We start from the raw sequence: 19,541 nt of genomic DNA on the forward strand, positions 1-19,541 counted from the left end.
TTAAATAAATGTGCCACACAGTTAAAGACTTATATTGCAAAAAACAATTAAAGTATTGGCACTTTTACTGCTGGTGATGACAGTGATATGAAGAATTGAAGACATGACAGTTGCAGTAGATACATGTTTTAATGTTTAAGTAAACAGAAAAAAAGAACAGAGTAAAAAGAAAGAATGCAATTTAACGTCAACTAATATTTCTATCCAAGTGTTTCATCAAAAAAAATCTGGAAATCTGTTGATTATTTCCTTCCCACAAGTTCCAGGAGTGTGGAGGTGATTTTGTCCAGGTTGGAGTACCGGGGACGAGGGCCCCTGTCCATCCTGGGTCCTCGTTCCATGAGGAGGGGAGGTGCAGAAGAGTGGGAGTCCAAAAACTCCTCAGCAGCAGGTTGGTAGTCACGAGGGTGCATGGGTTCTTGAAACCTTTCTGGATAACAAGCTGGCTCATCTGGATGAGTAGCAGGTCGCCCAAAAACCTCTAAAAGAAAAACAAACGGTGAGTATGAACTAACTCAATGTCTGGTATGCAGTGTTTTTAAAAAATCAATCCTTTATATAAATATACATTTCACATTTTACCCTCATAACGGCTTCTGTTTGAGTTTGGGTGTCTGGGTTCCCCATGTACAGGATGGTGGTATTCTTGCAGCCGCTCATCAGGTATATACTCATGCTGCTCCCAGCCTCTTTCTCTGTGATCTTCTTGAAAGTAGGGCTGTTCTGGTCGTCTAAGGTCTAAATCTTCTCTGCGTGTTGTCTCATACTGGTATCTGGTAGGCAGCTCTGGATTCGGCTTCAAGTTGTTGTAGTCTTTGGAGATGTCTGCTCTACCGCGGCTGTTTTGCTACAAGAAAAACAAATGTGTCTGTAATTAATTTGTACTGCTTTGCAGGGAATTAAACTACATCTTTCCTGAGAAAGTCTGACCCTGCACAGGGCTACACATACCCCATTTTTGTCTGATTTTTTGGCCTTGAATTCTTTGAGCAGGTCACACAGTTTGTTCTTCAGGAAGTCAGCCTCTTGTGCATTCTCAATTTCAACGTTTTTCTAATAGAGAAAAGTGATGGGTGAAAAAGACATAGTTAAGATCCACCCTGCAATGAATGGTAACATAACTTATAGTACATCACTGCTATGTGCGATCCAGACAAGGATTCATGATCTCACCAGCATGTCAAAGACATCTGCTGACTCAGAGCCTCCTCTTTGGAAGCTTTCAGTATGATGTGGGCTCTAAAAAACACAAACAGCTTTGGCATCACTATAACATATATAGCACATAATGAAAAATATTAGCAGGTTACTTGTTAATTGACTACTTAACTAATTTATCCAATTAATTACCTGTGATTTTGAGTAAATGTCAGGATTTTGTATTCTATGGATTTCAGGTCTCAATGGTGTACCAACTGGTCTTGGACGGCTGCCAAACTTTGGATTTGGAGATCCGTACTCTTTACTGAACCTTTTAAGAAGAAATCAAACACATCAAGAAAAATATTAATAACAATATAACATGTTTCAAAAGTATCAAAAGTAAAAGAAAGATATCTTAACAGTTAAATGACAAGGTATATCGTCACTCACATCTCCTTTGTCGTTTCCATCTCCTCTGCAGTGGCATCAGAGAAGCGACTCTTTCTTTTTCTTTTACCTTGTTCTTCGTCATCAGCGGCCCGTTTCAGGAAGCGCCGGAATGGCTCTGGGATGTCAGGCATGGGCCTGCTAACTTCCACTTGTCTCTGGGAGTTGGGGGGTCCTGGTCTGCTTGGCCCAGGGTTAGCATCTGCCTCCTCTTGATATGGTTCTCTAATTTTGTGGCCATAATCTCTGATTACACTAAACAAATGCTCACGAGAACTGTCACTCTGCATATGTGCGGGGAAGCTCCTCCTCTTGGCCTCTGGTTCACTCGATCCCTGCCTAACTACTCTATCCATACTGTCATGTCTACCAGATTCCCTGTCCAGAGACCAACAGTGGTTATCGCCTTCTGGATATGCCAGCTGTGAGGGCTGATGCTCGGCAGAACGAACTTGCCCACGCCTAACCTCCTCAGAGTAGAACTCCTTCAGCAGATCTCTTTCTGGGTAGGGCTTCCTGTAAGGAGGACCCTCTTCAGGGTAATACTCTTCATGCTGAGCCTGGCCACGGGGCATCTCCGTTTGTGAATCATACCTTGGAGTGCCAACGGGCTCAAGCATGGCTCTTCTTTGTGGATCTTCAACATATTCCTCTTCATACTCCCTAGGATAATCAGGTTCCACATACTCTCGTCTGCACATATCACTTTCCCTGTAATCTGGCCTCCGCAGCTCCTCTCCTAAACGGTCATGGCTGAGAAATTCCTTCCGCTGGTGCATTGGTCTGGCTCGGTTCAACATGTAAGGGTCTTCTGGTTGGAATGGGGGTGCATTTTGCTGCCCTTGGGGATATCTCCCTCGTTGAGAGAACTCATCCTGAAAGTCCATGAGTTTTGGTAGGTTTGATGTCACATTTTGTTTGGCCAAACTCTGAGAGATATTTCGGTCCCTATTTTGCCTCTGCCTAGGGGGAACTAGGAAACAAGAGTAAACATATTTTAGTTACAGAAAATATAACTCAGTATAGACTAATGTGCATATTTTCTGTTAATAGTGCCTTTAAAAGGTGCAAAGGCCCTCAACCTCTTCCTACGTGCTGTGACTCCTAAACTGTTCAACTGCAGGTGATATTTGGCCCTCAAGTATTCTTTCTGATTTACAGCAGAGGTCATTTCATCATTTGTTGACAAAAATTTCAAATACAGCTTGTATGAGCATTTTTTAAAGGTCACATTAGATTCCCTGAACAGTACTTCATGCTCCCAAACACTGAATTATACAGTTTGTGGGACTAAATGAAATAATTTGTCATCATGTGTGAGTTTGTGGAAGAAATTCATAGTTATTATTAGTAAGGCGAGGCCGTTAAATCAGATAAATTAATCGATAATAGCTCACTCCAGATACACTGGTATTGATATCTATGCTGAGTTTATTAAGTGTATAATGACCTACTCTGTACATGCCTTGTGTCAAAAGAATTTAAAGGCATTCTTAACAATAATAAGGTAAAAAAAAAAAGTATAACTGATGAATGATCATTAATATCCACCTCGAAATGCAAATGTGAAGTACATCATCACATTTTTGCAAGGACCATCCTTTAGTATTTATGGTGAAACTCTGGTCCTGACATTTCTTCACATTTATCTATGGTCAGAAATGCTAGAGATGTGATGCTATGTGAGAACACAAACCTCACCTATATCTTAACCATTGTCCATTACTACACAGAATTCACAGTATGAACGTACCTCTTGAGATGTTTGATCTGCCTTCTATTCCCTTTTTCGCCATCAGCTGAAACACAAAAAAACATCAACAACGCAAATTACTCACAATATTATTTTGTTATGATTTTAAAAGTATATATATATATAGTTTATAATATGTGTGGTTGTTAAAATCTGTTATTTCCCACCACTGGAGTTCCTCGTCCATCTTGTCTCTCTATTATCTCTGCTCTGGCTCGGATGATCTTCCCTCCTTGGGTGATAATGTTTTGTTTATCCCAGGTCACCAAGTCTGGTCGTTTCAGTTCCTACATACACATAAAAAGGTAAGGCCTTCTCACTTCATTTCACCTTCTAAATCAAAAAGCAAAGCAGGAACTCAAAAAAGTTTGACTAGAGTTTTCTGAAAATGGTCACAATGCTTACCACATATTTCTGCCGATGTTTGCGTCCAATCACATGACGGACCATTTCTGTTAGGATTGTAGTCTGATGACATAGCCTACATGTATATCTGGGGCCATCTTGTGGATTAATACAAGGCAATTCTTCCAAATAGCTCAAACCTAAGAACAAAAAACAAAACAAAAACAGAAATAATTAAATAAGAATCAACTTAACATGGAAAAAATGGTTCAAAAAATTGGTATCAAGTTAACCACCAATGATGGGCTCCTCAAATTTCATGTAATCGAGATAATGTATGATGTCCTCAAACATTGGTACGTTGCGCTGTCTGACAGCAAGCCCTGAGAAAACAAAACACTGGTAGTTAGCATTGCAACAGAAAGTTAAAGTATTATATGTACAGTGCATAGTATTACCCATGGATTGAATGAATTCATTAATTTCCTTAATATGCACTTGATGTCACAACCATCTCCCTCACGCCTTAATAGTGCATGATCCCATATTTAATGCATATAACAGGCCAAGTGTAATAAGCAAAGACCATTTTCTGTAACTGCTGCAGACGGGTTGAATTCCTCAGAAATCTGGCCACAATAAATGAGTTCCCATATATGTCGTTATGTATGATCTCCAACGATTCACCATTGCACGCTCCCGTCCTCGAATTCTGCTCTACTTACTTCAGCAGAGAAGTCATCTCTTTCAAACAAACGTGGGGTGCAATCTTCTGTATCTCATGATTCTTTGGTGTTGCTGTGTAGATATCTTAGGGTGAAGAAATGTTGACCAAGATGATTTTACGGTATATGAACATTACCTTGAAAAATAAGTAACAACTGATGAGGCGTTACGGCCTTGGACTCCTGTGACATCTTATGACAAACGCAGCAAAATTCTGATGTTGTCTTGATTACTAACAATTGAGGAAAAACACATTTTCCAACCATACAAAAAAAAAAAAAAGAAAAATAGTTGCAAAAAATGCATGTTCACTCCAAGTATGAGCTTGCCACAACTGTCTGCTCAGTTTCAACAAACAGAAAGCCACCTTTCTGTATTTGAGCATACACCACAATCTTCAACAGGTAAAACTGGAACATGCTTCCCCAGGCTGCACATTAGCATAAGTGCACAGGGATTGTAGGGATACATTTTTGTGGCTGTTTCTTTTATATAGACGCAAATAACGTGACGCAACAAAATGTCAGATCAAACAATCAGCTTGTTTGATGTGAAGGGTTGCACAACACATTGCTGATATTTCTTGAACGCATTGGCTTCTCTGGGTTGAACTGCAGAGATTTTGGTGAGTGATGGTGCACTTGATTTGTCATCTTGTCCATCTTCAGTCTGACATTGCCTCGACTCCAACCAATTTCGATGTAGGAATAGGGTTGGATTATTCCAAGCCAATCATTAGACACCAATGTGCCCGCCTGAAAAGAATGTCTTTTTAAGTCCACACAGATGGTTTTTCAGCAATTTAAGATTGGAGAAGAGCAAAGCAGCTATGATGACGGGCAATATTGACAAGACATAGACAGCCTTGGTAGCAGTTTCCATCTTGTCTAAAGTGGTTGCAACCGTTTTCCTTGGTTCCGGCTCACAGCTTGACAATGCTTGACAGTCCAACCAGTGGCGCTGTTTGGCTAATCGTTACTCCCCCTGTGGTGCTTCTTGGATTGATTGTTTTTCACTGAGAAAGCGTTGTTTCATGTCACGATGTCAGACGTATCAGTAAACTCACTTAAGTAGAAGGATTCAAAACTCTGGACCCAGGTTACGATGTTCCAGCAATTTTTGTGGCTGTAGGGATTTATGTAGCTGCCAAATTTGACTGCAAAGAAATTTGGTGCTGCCTTGTAGGCACCAGTGAGCCTGTGCTGCCCAGTTCCGTGCAAGTGCCACCCATTTCAATTAACTCAAAAGGACACCAACAGGTCTCAAGTCAATCTCTTAGAGGAAGACTATCGGTGATGATTGTAGCAAACTTGTGTAAATGTTTAACTGTCCACAAACTGTCCAAGTACAGACTGGTGGAACAGAGCCCCTAACGTATTTCATCAAGAGACTGCACCCCTATGAAAATGAGGTGCTTCCTCTGAGCCAGCCAGTTGTGCCCCCAGACTCCCAACTGAAAACCCAGACTACAAAGCAGAAGAAGCCCAGCTCACAGTGCGCTGAGCACAGCTCACCTGCTATCCAAGTTCCTGATGCCAATGCATCTGAGGCTGCATCCAGTCCAGGTGGTAGCTATATAATCGTTCTCCCGCTGGTAAATGAGTGCACGTGTCAGTCCAAATGGAGGTAATTTCCTCCTAGACAATCAGTGACTGATCACTATACTAGAAGTTTCTCATCCAACACTTTAAGTTAATGTTACGCAATTTTCGTTGCAGAAGCCCAGTGCACATTATGTGATTACAAGACCCGAACTAACAAACTTTCAGCATGCCATAAAAGGTATGCTTATCCATCAGTCAATGAGATCTCTTGTCCCAGAGATATTTTCCCCAGCAAGCTTCAACTGCAGAGAGCAATCATCTCATTCCCCAAGACAAGGTGCACAGTGAAATGTCTACCCTCCACCATAAACAAGGTATAAACACAACAGGCCATCAATGGAGCTGACTATCAGTTCCAGTTAATTACACTCTGACTAGCTTAAGGCTGTTTCAATACCCAGAATGTTGTGCCAGTTCTGGCACTTAATTTATCATGAGACCTGCATCAGTCTGGAAATCAGATGTGCTGGATTTGGACAGCTGTTAACCATTTTGACTATTATTAACGGATCACAACCATTGATCTAAACATGACCTAGACTGAAACATTAAAACCAGGCAACAGATAAGAGCGACCTCTGTTACCTTTGTGTGCGGACTGAACGAGCTGCCAGAAAAGACAGCAAATATACTCAAGGCCAGAGTAGAACAAAATGACAAGGCTGAGGATGACGTCTACTTACCCGCAGCAACCAAGGCATCCTCTTTCTGCCAGGAACAAAGGGAGAGCAATAAAAATTGAGTCAGTCAGTGCTGGGTAAACAGGATACTGGTTAGAGTTCACCACTGCTACAAACAGAGAAAGAGTTATATCATGGAAAAATATTTTTCACACATAATGGTTAACCAGAACCACAGCTCACTTGAGATGCAGCAGAGGTGAGCATCCTTACCGATTATAAATGAGTTTTGTTCATAATAAGTGCATAAGGAAATAAGGTAGTTAAGTAAAAAGGAATGTGTGCGTCTGCAAGTATTTTTAACAGAACTGCATCTATGAAGCCGCTATCCTGGAAAAAGGTTATATTAACTGTTAAAGACCAGATTTAATGTGAAAATGAATCTGTATGCAGAGAAGCCGTATCCAGTTTTCTTCAAGACAACCAAAATGACCAAAAGAGGAAGCAACTTTTGCTTGTGTGCATTATTTCAATGGTCGTGTAGGCAGTGCACTCTGCCAATACTGAAAAGGACTTAAGTGCTACACAGCATGAACAAGGTATCAGTATCTGTAATGCTCAGTTGTCTGATTATTCTCCGTGCTGATGTATTCTGTCGGTGGATCTCCAGTACAACAAGGATACCCGCTTGAAAGGTGTCTTCATTTGATGACCTGCATGTCTTGAGTCGATGAGGTTTAAAAGCACCACTCTCACACTGTTTACTACTGCACTGTGAAACACTTGTTGGCAGCCAGCTACTTATCATCATGGATTTTACAGGCTGCTCTGATGATTTTCCTTGGCATCTCCCGCTTGAAAAATGGAGACAGGGTGACGAAATTGATCTAGTTGAAGAAGAGGAAACTACTGTTTATCCTTGAATGATGACAAAGCTCATTTGATGTCACCGCAACCTGCTTGGAGGCAGTCACGCTCTGACCCAACTATGGATATGGTCTTTCTCAGACACGCCTCAAACTCAACTCAGCAGTTTTATACTGGCAACAGTCATGCAGATCAGCTGGGCATGGTTTGACTCAGCTCGTCTAAAAGGGCCAATGAAAAAGCCCTTCAGGTCTTCCTGTACTGAGTTTCCAGCAGTAAACACTGTATAGACAGTTGTCCAGAAATCTTAAAAGGCTTTGAGGTGACAAATTTCCAAAAGGAGTTGGAAACATTTCTCTGCAGACACAGATAATTTCCAGAACATGTTTAAGATAAAGACTTTCTCAGTATGAGAAAACCACTCAGAGGACTTGCAAAAATAAGAAGATCTCTCACGAAATAGTGTTTCACTGGACAACTAAGGTCGCTTCAACAGATTCGTCAATTGGAGACTTAAGCTTTACTCAAATCATTCCAATGATCTCCAGTATCCAGGATTTCTGGTTGTCGTGTACAAAACCATCAACAACCATTCTGGAAGTAGTCATGGCTATAACCTGTGCTGTTGTAGCCTTGAATCCCAATACTTGACTGATGAGGACCAAGAAAAATGCAAGTTCAGGAACGGATGATGGCCTCCAGAAAACACACGGCCTCTTCGGAATCGAAATAATCAAAACCTGCTGTTCTTGCAATCAAGTTTGCTCCATCATAATCAATTACATATGATGATATGAAACAATGAGGCAAATATGTATCAAGTCATGTAGGTCAGTCGGACCTAAATGTGTTAAAATGTTGTCTTCTTGTGTGCCGTAAACTTAGTCCGTCCCTGTCCAGCAACATTTCCTGCACAGGGTCATGTGTCAACAGGAACAGGGATCAATATTCAGGGAAATATGTACCTTTTTACATTTCAGGGAAAATGCCAGCGCAGCTGTGTTGTGAATGAAAGCAGTAACATTGCAAGCACATGAAGGGTTACGTCCCTTTGAAGAAAGATGCTTTGACTCGGATCAAATTAAGCACTCACAACTCTACTGATGACGTATTTGAATCCGATGTCCAGTCTACTTCTGTCCAGTTCAGCATCCAACGCTCTTCTGATGTTCCTTTTTAATGTATCGAATGCATGTTTTTGAGCCATGTAGATCACGAAAGAACATTAAAACTTGTTGAATATTAAATACATTTCAAGAACACTGCCACAAAACAGCTCCTCACTCGCCATGTTCCTGGAAATAACAAGACGTCTTCCACCACGTACACGTATAGCCGGCCTTGCCCCATCTTCTTCCTCCATTTGAGTGTTATGGCAGTTGGGATCCATTCATTTTGAATTACCCCCATCTGCTGGACTGTCCCTTTTCCTATCTATCCCAGGATTGCCATGGCATGTGTGAAAAGGAGCAACACGGAAGTGAACGTAGCTGCACGTCAGAATAGTGATAAATCACTAGCGGTGCCTGAAAGGTTACCCCAGTACCTAACCAGGAACTGTGTGTGAAAGAGGCAATAGTCTTAATGATGACCAAAGACAAAGGTTGGTAAGCCTTCATTTTCCCTGTGACTGAACACTTTACAGTCATTCAGTTGTGATGGCCAGGATCCAAAATTCAGATGTTGTGAATGACTTCAACAATAGCAAAATATCACTTTGAGATGCTCCTTGTTTCCTGCTTTGAGTTTTTTTCTCTAAGTTGTAGAAAACCTGTGACTGAACAAAAAGGAAATAAACACAAATTATGGTAAAAACACTCGTTAGACAGTAAAGTGCTTAACTACCTTTACCAATAACTTTTAAGTCTATAACTGAGCATAAGTTGTAGACACACAACTTTCATAGACTGTTGATCCTCCTCCATCAGTTAATAATGCTGTGTACCTTTATATGTCCTGGTGAAGTCAGGTGTATCTTGAACAAGGTATCGCCTCTTATGGATTTTTCACAGACCTGGATTAAAAGAGAAAACATGCATCTATCAATATCCTACCCAAGTACGATGTGTTACCAGCTTATTAGGTAAGTTGCACATAATTAAAGTAGTCTTTTTATTTGTTGCTGTACACGGGATGGCAACATGTTAGTGTAACGCAGTTCTAGCAGACAGCATCACAAACCACAAGTAAACTACAGCCTCGGCAAAACTAACGTTAATTATAACCCGTATGAAGAGGAGGGTTTATTTGGCTTATTTCAGGCCGGCTGTGTTATACTGTATTTGATAGCTGTAGACAGAAGTTAATTTCAGCCCATGTGATAACCACACTACATTTCTATCTTGCACCTTGCAGACGTCAACTTCATTAGCTAAGCTAGCTGAGTGCATGTACGCTAACGGTAGCTAGTTTACCGTGCATTCGATGAAGTCAGCCTCTTCGTCGTACGGTGTTTCGAGAGCGTCCATTGCTGGTTGGATGTTAAACGACTTGCGTTACCGGTAATGTTGCAAGACACCACTCGTAGCTTCGCTTAGCTTCGCGACGTTTAGCAAGCTAGCAGAAACAGGGGGAAGATACCGAAGCTACCAAACTTGTGTGAAACGGCAAAGTTAGGCTCGCAATTCGCGCGGTGTTGTCTTGCTCACACTATCGAATTAGCCTATGCGTAGTTTATATTGCATATATTGTAAGGACTTCAGCTATTTCTGTTTACGCCCGACGGCATTATTAAAACAACAAATCATGTGGGCACTTCCTGTACGTTCGCTCATCTCTTCCTTGGACACTCGCATGAGCGGGGTCGTCATGGTAACCAGCAATCAATGTCAAAGAACCAACACGGTATTAAAAACGAGCGCACCCCACAGGAAACACGGAAGACTCGATTAAACCTGATGGGCGTCCGTTTACGCCCCCTGTCGGCCAGGATGTTAGTTGCAATAAGACTTCATGGCACACACTGAGGACAGGACTGCAATGGGTTGTACTTTTTTCTGTTTATTTGGTTCTAAGAAGAGTTTGCTCAGTATGTACAAAAACAAACAGCTTAAGTCTGGCTTTGGAAACTGGGGCGCCTATCAAGCTGTGTGAGGCATCTGCACAGCATGGTGTAGACTTAAGGATCAATCTATGGAGCAGTATGGTACAGTAAACAAGACAACGCACTCCATTGCTCAATATTTCAGTACAGTGGGTGCAGCATCACTGAAAAGTAGTGCCTCAGTAATTTGTCGCAAGCCATGTTGACATGGATACAAATATAAGCACTTACAGGTATAACGCCCATTATATTTACATGCAAATTTGACTATGTACACACACACACACACACCCTCTCACAAAGAGGTTTTACGTAAACAATAATTACATATTTTTGATGCGCTTTCAGGGACATGGCTTACTACTCAGCTTTAGAGTATGGTTTCTGAATGGTTTCACAGGTTCTCTTGAGAAGGCCATATCACACTGCATAAAAAAAACAAATGCTGCAATGATCTATAACCAAGAGTTAGACAGATACAGTTACAGGAATGGTAAAATAAAGTCATGACAGCAATCTAAAATACAGAAAATTATTATGAATGATCATACTAAGGGGATACACTCTGGTGCATAATCTTAAGTCACTATAAATACAAAAATATCACACCAGTATCACCCATACCACTTTAAAACTGATGTGCAGGGGCCAAAGCATGAGAGGCCTGTGTATGGTTGTTGTAAACCTTGATTTACAATGTACTGACAACATACAGCACACTAAGATGAGCACGCAGACAAGAAAAAGAAGACATTTTCTGTTAATAAACGCCATGTGGATAAATAAACTGTTGAGGACAGAATGAGAACCAGAGGTCACCATACAGGGGAACACAGACACTTTCCAAAATCAGGTATGGTAATTGTCATTGATCAAATATCTAAGAGATGGGTTGAGATGTTTCAGTAGCAGGAGGGTAAGGTGTCTGATCAGGAGGTTATACTTGAGTCAGTTTGAAGACTTGTAGAGTCCTCCTGGTAGATTGTTCAGCCGTGAACGCAACTCCTTCCGCACCTGGGTCACCCTCGCCAGTTTGCGTTTGTATTCCTGAAAAAGTCCACAGCAGAAAAAGACCATCAGAACTCAGAGATCCGAAAGTCTGAAGGAGTTTTTTTCTAAAGTCTCAACAGCAGTTTAGAGGAACACAGTAAAAAGTTGTAAGCAATGTGATTAAATAATCTAATCCATTGGTATGAAGACCACATAAAAATGAAAATAAGCTCATGTCACTAATGCATTAACTGTATCGCTTTGTACATTACAGGCTGCAGTGTTAGTTAAATGTCTAACTGAAGTTTAATAACACAATTTTAGTTTCAGTTTTAATTTGGCCCAACACTACCATGAAAACGTGGTCTCATCTGAAACCACCACATATATGTAAAAGGTTGTGTGAGCCTGTTAAATACATATTTTTGGCTGTTAAGCTTACAACCCATTTGTCCTCTTTTTAACTACTAAATGTGTGATGACATTTAGAAAAAAAAAATGAAACCTCAGGTTTATGCTGCCTGCTTTTACTTCCACTTCCATCTGTGAAACACACTAATGGCTGCTGCCAAGAAATACAACTTTTCTTCCTCTAATAGTTTTAAAGAATGTATTAAGCAAAGGGGGTTCATGTCTTTAGCTTTATTTGACTCTTTGTAGTAAATAAAACCAATCACTCAAATGTTTCATCTTCGCTCTGGCTTTGCTGCACACATGTGCTTATTGTACTGACCATGTTTGCCAAACAGCTGATGCAAGTAAGTGTGTTGTGCAAGAACACATTTCCTTGGGCCACAGGAAGCTACCGATACATCACATCGTGTCATCAATACTGACAAAAACCTCCTCAATGAGTTTTGGTTACAGGGGAAATAATCTTGCTTTATACTCAGACTCCTAAAACCTGACTTCTCTTTTCTTGGCTTTGGATTGACATGTATTAGTTTTCCTATTTCTGAGCAAACCTACAACTGCTATTGGACTGAGCTTATTTTAACCTCGAGTGTGAAGCCAGCGTTTACTTTGTGTCAATACTACAACTAAAAAAAAAAAAAGGAATACCATCATTGAAGACCATCTCTGAAATTGAAAATTTGCACACCAGGAGCTGCAAGTTACAGCAAAATAAAACCACTCACAAAATCAGTTTTATTTTTTATTTTCAGTTTGTTTTTGTTTTTTTATTACAAAAGACTGAGTGAATATACAAATATGAAATACTTTTTCCTCTTGGTGTCCTGTGGATAAAGGCTGGACAGTTAAAAAGAATGTCCATGATAAAACAACAACAACAAAAAATCTGTAGTGAAGTTTTTCAAGATCAAATATTTTGGTCCATACTTACCTTGTTGGAAGTAAGTCCACATTGAGTGAAGACTGAACTGAGTTAAATGACAAAGGCTAAAAGGACAAGCATTTCCCAGTGACAGGGGAAAATCTTACTTGGATTTCAATCAAGAATCTTTCTGCTCATTGTTTTGCAAAACTGAAATCTAAAGTCTGATTTAGCAACAAAACAGGCACTCTACAGAAGTAAGCAACATGCTGAAATACATGAAAAGTAATGTTATATCAAAAAGGTTGACAGACAAGAAGTGTGAGCACACATACACAGACGGATGAACACAGAGAATCAATAATGGTGACTCAAAGGTGACGCAGACACAGATAAACAATCAGTAATTAAAAGAAAGAAAAAGTGATTTACGCACTTCGAGTTTCTGCTCGTTCTGGGTCAGGCCGTCCTTCTGACTTTGCAGGAAGACTGTTAGTGTGCGTGTGAGCTGCCTCCTATCGTCAATCTCTGCCGCCAAGCGGCCACTGTAGTCTGCTAGCAGCATGCAGGCCTCTTCCACCAGCCGGGAGAGCCGCTCCCCTGACTCCTTATCTAAAGTACGAAGCGGACAGAGAGCAGGGCATAATGCTTAAACATAACCAGTCAAGGGGGGTCAACTGGAGGTCATTCATCTATAAATCAATACTGGTACAATGTAAATAGATACTGTATAATCACTGGCAAATCAAACATTGTTCCCTGTGGTAGATGGAGACATTATTATCTGTGTAGTTTGAGACAGTTTCAGTCGAGCTCAAGGGCACCTCAGTTTTTTGGAGTTAAGGCAAGGGCGCTGTGCTTTGAAGCCTTTTAATGTGTAAAGTGTCAAATTATATTAAATATACCATTTTCCAAACAAAGATCATTAAAGTTTAGTGAACTATCTCTGAATCTCTAGAAGAATCATTCACCGTTTACACAGCAGTCACCTCTAATGAATGTATGGGTATTTATGTGTGTGGGGTCTCATTTGATTCTTCTCTCAAACCAATCACATTGCAGCCCACGCAATTAAAAAAAATATATTAAAAAAATAATACATAAATGTGAACCCTGGTCTCCTGTATTGAATAGCAGTGTTTCTACTCAGCACCCCACTCTGCTACCCATGAAAACAATTACTGTACTTGATGAACTAATAAGTACGTGCGTTAGTGCGCTTGTGTGTGTATACATTTAGTATACAATTGCGTGCTGTGCCCTGCCTCCTACCTGTGATCCTATGAAGCAGTGACGTGTCCTGCACCTCAGCAGGAAGGGAGGAGATGCGCTGACGCAGCACTGAGTCGCCAGAGGCTGCATTTTCCAGCTCCTGAAGAGCTCGGATTAACTCTGCTGTCTGAGGGAGAGAGAGAGTGATAAGCAGGGATGAGAGGTGAGCAGAGCAAAGGCAGGAGAGGGGTAAAGGAAGAAGGCAGAGGATAGTTAGAATGAGTTTGCGTCAAACATGACAAATATTGGAGAGGTGGCACAGACAGGAAGTATTGCAACACATCCAGCGGCAGCTGTATCAACTTTAATAAAGTATCAGTAAATTACCTCTATGTGGCTAAGAGTTCACCTTGTAAGTATGATTACACTATTTGTCTATGTCAGCACCTGTGGGGGCTCAGCTGGGGAACTCTGGGTAGCAAAGTCCTCATCATCTGGTTGGATCTCCTCATATGTCCTCTTCTTAGTCTTCTTTTCGCCATCTAGGATTTAAAAGAAAAGACAGAAAACGTCACAATGGCGCAAATTCTATTTAAAGGGGCTCTGTGTAGCGTTCAGAAAACCCATTTAATTAATGCATCACAAAATTCTCAGAATAATACATGGATCTTGATGAAAAAAAAGCAGGCGCACTTAGATGGATGGTGATGAGTGAGTACAAAAGGGGACTGTTGGGCCTTGGCTGAGGTATGAGCACTACTTACAGCCTGTGCTGATACATGTTAGTGTTGAGTGAATTTACCTAGGACTTGTGAGAGCTGATCGAGCAGGTTGTTTTCGTACACAGCTCTCTCCTGCCAGATGGACAAAACCCGACCCAACTGTTTCTTACAGCCCTCCTCGCCATCTCTGGACAGACAAAAACTGCTTTGTAACATCACCTTAATATTAAATCGTTTTGAAGGATTATCAGCAGCCTTACAATACTGGCAGGGTGATGTGAATCACATTTTAATACCCTGTTTTTAGTGTTTCTAAAATCACCCTTTGAGGAATCTGTCTACAATTTCTTACATTCATTTTACAATCAAAATTGTATATCAATACATAAAAAATGTCATTATTTAAAAACCAGACAAACAATAAACAAACACATTACCCACTCTTACTCTAACCCACTACTAACTCAACAATACATCTTCTGGAGTCATTTACAGCAATGTAGACAATATAGACGTACTAATGATTTGTAATATGAAGTCTGACCTGTATACATGTTTGAATGCATCAACAATGACCGGTGCAAAGTCCTGGGTGAACTCTGGTCCTTTCTTCTTGCTGTTCTGAATGACGTCATTGGCCAAGTAAAGGAAGGTCAGCTTGCGTGATACCTGAGCTGCATGCAATCAAACGTACATATACACATATTACACCGAGGCATTTGGTTATGATTTACAAGACTGAAATTTAAGCTGAGCACCACAGTGGTAGGAAAAGCACAACAGGTGTGTTTTAAATCACAGGTTAATCATTTTAAGATAATAACTAATGATTCATCAATTAACTTACGAAAACTTAAATGTACTAAAAGTATTACAGATTTGATTCTTCCTCTGAGAAGTGGTTTCAAGGAAAAACAAAAGCAATTTGTAAATGCATTTCCATGTTGTTCGCCCCAAGTCAGACCATTTTGTTTGTAAGCAAACTCCCTCACAGCTATCTTATTAAGAATGAGGCTATTCAGAAGCATTCAGTCATACACCCTAGTTTATTATTCACTACAGTTACATCTGAGCCCACAGGGGTTTGGGAGTTAAGGAATATAATTTCTCAAGTCATTATTTACTTTCTTCTCTCTAATCACTCAGCTTGTTTTGTATGTCTTTTTCCATTTGGGTTTCATCCACAAACATGCACCTCCTACAGTCACATCCTACAAGTGATAATGCATATGTCTTTGTTGTTTTTGGACTGGTCACAGTCAACACTGAGCTCACCATAAAGCTCCAGAGAAATATGTTCCATCTCTTTCCCCACAGTCATTCACACCTAAGACTAGCTCCTAAAATACAACATCCACTTGAGATATCATTAGGTTGTTCAAGAGCCCCCTGAGGAAAGGTGTGCCAGTATTAGCCACAACTCATACTGGCACACCAAAAAATATTCACAACAGCTCAATTATACTGTAACTATGATTTAATGTGGATTGGTCTGCTTACAGTAATCAATTTTAAGATAGTTGCGTATATCTTCCAACTGTCATGCTTTGAATGGCACCTTAGTACACAAATGTGTTACAAATCCACAGGCCAGCACAGTGAAAGACTCTTTTAACGTGTGACATGTTTTTTGATTTAGAAAACTATTATTAAACACATATCCAATTAACATTGCAATTCACTGATCGCACTGTGTTTATTATTCAATCTCGGGGAAAAAAATGTATGTTGCTGTCATGGTGCTACCTACCCGTTTGATGGAGTTAAATATTTACAAGCCAACATATATCATTGATTACTTATTCTTAACTAAATATGTCTGTGCCTGAAAGAAAAACATAATTGAGAAACCACTTTTGACCTGGGTAAAGTGTCTTTGTATCCCACAAGATATTCAGTCCCTCCAAGCAGCTTCAAACAGCAGAAACTATATTACCTAACTAGCATGTGTAACACTGGCCAACTGCTCACATTGGAGGTTACTTTATTTCAAATCCTGATCCAGGATTGTCCGCTATCCCACGTGCCCCGCCTATTTCTGGTATTCAGTGTTGTTTAAGAGGAAAGTGTTTTAAGTACAAAATCGCTGAAGGTGAACTTCTCAGCAGTCTATCAGGAAAGAAAGTCGATGTCAGGTGAACTAAAACCTGCAAAAGCTGTTTTTTTTGGCCACTTGGGGGAAGGAGAAACAAACACTGTGAACCAAACATGGACACATTACCACCTTTTAAGCTGATATGGCAAATTTGGTAGTAAACAGTTGCTCAGTGCAGATCCAGCATATACAGAGCAACATTATCATTCATTCGAGGTTGTGTCCACCTGTTGAATGCATGTCCACTATACAATCTCTTCCAGCTCTGTTTTTAGTGTAGGCCAGTTCCTGAGGGGAAGATCGGGTTCTTTAGCTGCAAAACCTCAGCTGTGTTCACTAGCTAGCCATTAACTCTGTCTGTTGTTTGGTGCTGAGAGGGTAAAGTGAAGGGGGGTTTTGTAGTTCTCGCTGAAGACAGACGCATGATGCACTTTAAAACAACTCTGTGAGATGAACACAAATAGTGAAGTCGCAGGCCGGACGGCTGAACAACGACCTGAAAATTGCTTTGAAGCTGAGTAAACCTGAGCAGAGCTGCAGGTGATAGGTTCGAATGACCCGCTTTCACACTTGTATACATATTTTCACATGGTCATTTTGGTGTATAAATATCTCGATTATAGCCGCTTTAAAGCTGCATTAGTTGATTTATTGGCCACTTGGGGGCAGTAGATGTAAACATAGTTGTAATCACGTTTTAGAGCAGTTATGTCAAACATGTTAACTTATAGTTACAGAGCTCACAGATGGGGAGCTACTTGCTCTGTTTTTGTCTCCACCGACAGTGATAAATACTACAACAGCCTTATATCAGCGCTTAACTATTGACTAGACAGCTGTTATTTTGTTTACTAAGGCGTACATTATCTTAGATCTTAGATAATGTAAGATCTTAGAAATGTATAAATCCTAGGGTCAATTTACAGAGTAATGATATTGGTCAAAACATGGCTAACACATAAATAGACGAACCTAGAGCACACTAGTGGCTTCAGGGCAACAATGCTTACCAATAACTTGTATTACTCGAAAGTTGGCTAGCTTTAGCATGGCTTTGCTAACAACAGCTCACAATCGATCTACTCCAACATTGGCTAAGATAGTTTGTACAGTAACAGCTAACTTTAAGGCTTTAGCCGGAGTTAGCCAGCTCCTGTAGCCAATGGCTAACGTTACAGGTCACTTGTTTGTGACTTGTACAATCATGTTAGCGGTCTTTAATTGTGGGTAAACTAGCTAGCTCACGTCAAACTTACCTTTTTTCAGTTCGTTGAACCAAACATTAACAATGGTCTTCGAGTGTTTTCTGTGATGAATGAGCCACAACGACAACGTCTGCACACTTTGCTGAGAGTTGCTAAGCTCGGACAGTTTCTTTTCTAAAGCCGCCTCAGAGAAAGCTGACATCTTGACGAGATTTAGGAGGAGTACGAGACCCTGGGAGAGGCAGCTTTAAGGTTTCTCCCAGATGTGTTGTCTACAGCAAGTTAGCAAGTCACTAGGGGAAATGTAGCCATCTAGAATAAATGTCAAACGCTACCGTTCCTATGAAAAGACCGGGTGTTTAAGCTAACTAGCTACCGCCGTCCTCCCAGTAGCGTGGGGCGGCTGCCTTGCTGCTTTAGCTCGGGGCGGACCAAGGCAACCTGCATGAGGGGCTTCCGTACGGCAGCTGTGTTGCGTTCACGTCACATGGAATTTACAGATTTAAATATGAAAAAAACTACCTGACCACCATCTGTAACTAACGTCAAGCAATAGCTCTGGTATATCAGATATTTCAAGTATATCACATTCATTTTTAAGTTCAGTTGAACGCAAGCAAATAAATAAATGCATAATAATGTGGCAACTGTGTGTGCACATCTATGGTCCCCTCTCATATCCGAAGAACTTAACTTTTATAACCAAGAGACTATATATCCCTTTTCACCCTCAATGCCCCCTCAGGTGTCATGCAATAAGCGATTACTAATGTAGTCAATGGGTTTAGTGAAGGAGGATAGGATAGCTATATTCAACCTCCCACATGTAAACTAAAATATGTTTACAAAAATCAACTTACTATATCAAATGCTCCCAAATACATTCCTTGTTTATAGCAACATAATATAACTGTTGAATGATGGTAAATTAACCTCACACTGTATAGCAATTGTGTAATGGTCTGAACAAATCTTGTTTATGAAGGCATTAATGGGGGGTCCAGGTTTGGTCAAAGGCTGTGTTAACAGGTGAAGAGGTGCTGTTGAGCTCGGAGACTTTATACAGCAGACTCCAAACACATCACAGTAAGCAGTTGTGGAAGAAGTTGAAATGTTTTACTAAAGTAACAATATCACAGTGTGAAAATGCTGTTACAAGATAAAGCCCTGGATTGCAACAAGATAAAAAAAAATAGTCAGGACTTCAGGGCTGTACTTGTTAGCTTTGTTACAGGACAGTTGACAATTTCATCATTAAGTACATAATGAGCGCACGTAAAGCACAGCATGGCTTTTGACACTTCAATCTGAGTAGGTCCAATCAGCAACACACCTGAGAACCAGGTTAATCTGTAACAATGCATCATAGATCAAGGGTTGATCATATGTTTATGTTAAATCAATGTAGCTATAGCATTTAAGTAAACATAGAAGTACAATAATTCACTCTGAAATGTAATACAGTTGAAGTATAAAGCAACATAAAATGAATG

General features: G+C 40.4%; 2 protein-coding genes across 4 annotated transcripts; both read right to left on the reverse strand.

The window, feature by feature from the left end:
• Window positions 1-110: 110 nt before the first annotated feature.
• Window positions 111-10,288, reverse strand: LOC140993539 (uncharacterized). Of its 3 annotated transcripts, XM_073463012.1 has the most exons (13): window positions 9,920-10,288; window positions 9,451-9,519; window positions 6,702-6,726; window positions 3,985-4,071; window positions 3,749-3,888; window positions 3,511-3,630; window positions 3,344-3,389; window positions 1,594-2,563; window positions 1,351-1,471; window positions 1,174-1,239; window positions 952-1,053; window positions 583-847; window positions 111-481 (listed from the first exon to the last, which is right to left on the reverse strand). In XM_073463012.1, the coding sequence occupies exons 1-13, from the start codon at window positions 9,971-9,973 to the stop codon at window positions 243-245; spliced, it is 2,304 nt and encodes a 767-aa protein (XP_073319113.1). In that variant the 5' UTR covers window positions 9,974-10,288; the 3' UTR covers window positions 111-242. The 3 variants fall into 3 exon arrangements, with proteins under 3 accessions (XP_073319113.1, XP_073319114.1, XP_073319115.1); XM_073463013.1 differs by lacking the exon at window positions 6,702-6,726 and having other exon boundaries at window positions 9,920-10,283; XM_073463014.1 differs by lacking the exons at window positions 3,985-4,071; window positions 6,702-6,726; window positions 9,920-10,288 and having other exon boundaries at window positions 9,451-9,479.
• Window positions 10,289-10,489: 201 nt separating this feature from the next.
• Window positions 10,490-18,480, reverse strand: LOC140993389 (regulation of nuclear pre-mRNA domain-containing protein 1A-like). Its single transcript, XM_073462810.1, has 7 exons — window positions 18,100-18,480; window positions 15,293-15,422; window positions 14,829-14,935; window positions 14,474-14,568; window positions 14,087-14,213; window positions 13,251-13,426; window positions 10,490-11,595 (listed from the first exon to the last, which is right to left on the reverse strand). The coding sequence occupies exons 1-7, from the start codon at window positions 18,248-18,250 to the stop codon at window positions 11,497-11,499; spliced, it is 885 nt and encodes a 294-aa protein (XP_073318911.1). The 5' UTR covers window positions 18,251-18,480; the 3' UTR covers window positions 10,490-11,496.
• Window positions 18,481-19,541: the final 1,061 nt, after the last annotated feature.

This window comes from Pagrus major, chromosome 3, assembly GCF_040436345.1.
Source record: "Pagrus major chromosome 3, Pma_NU_1.0".
Lineage (NCBI taxonomy): Eukaryota > Metazoa > Chordata > Actinopteri > Spariformes > Sparidae > Pagrus > Pagrus major.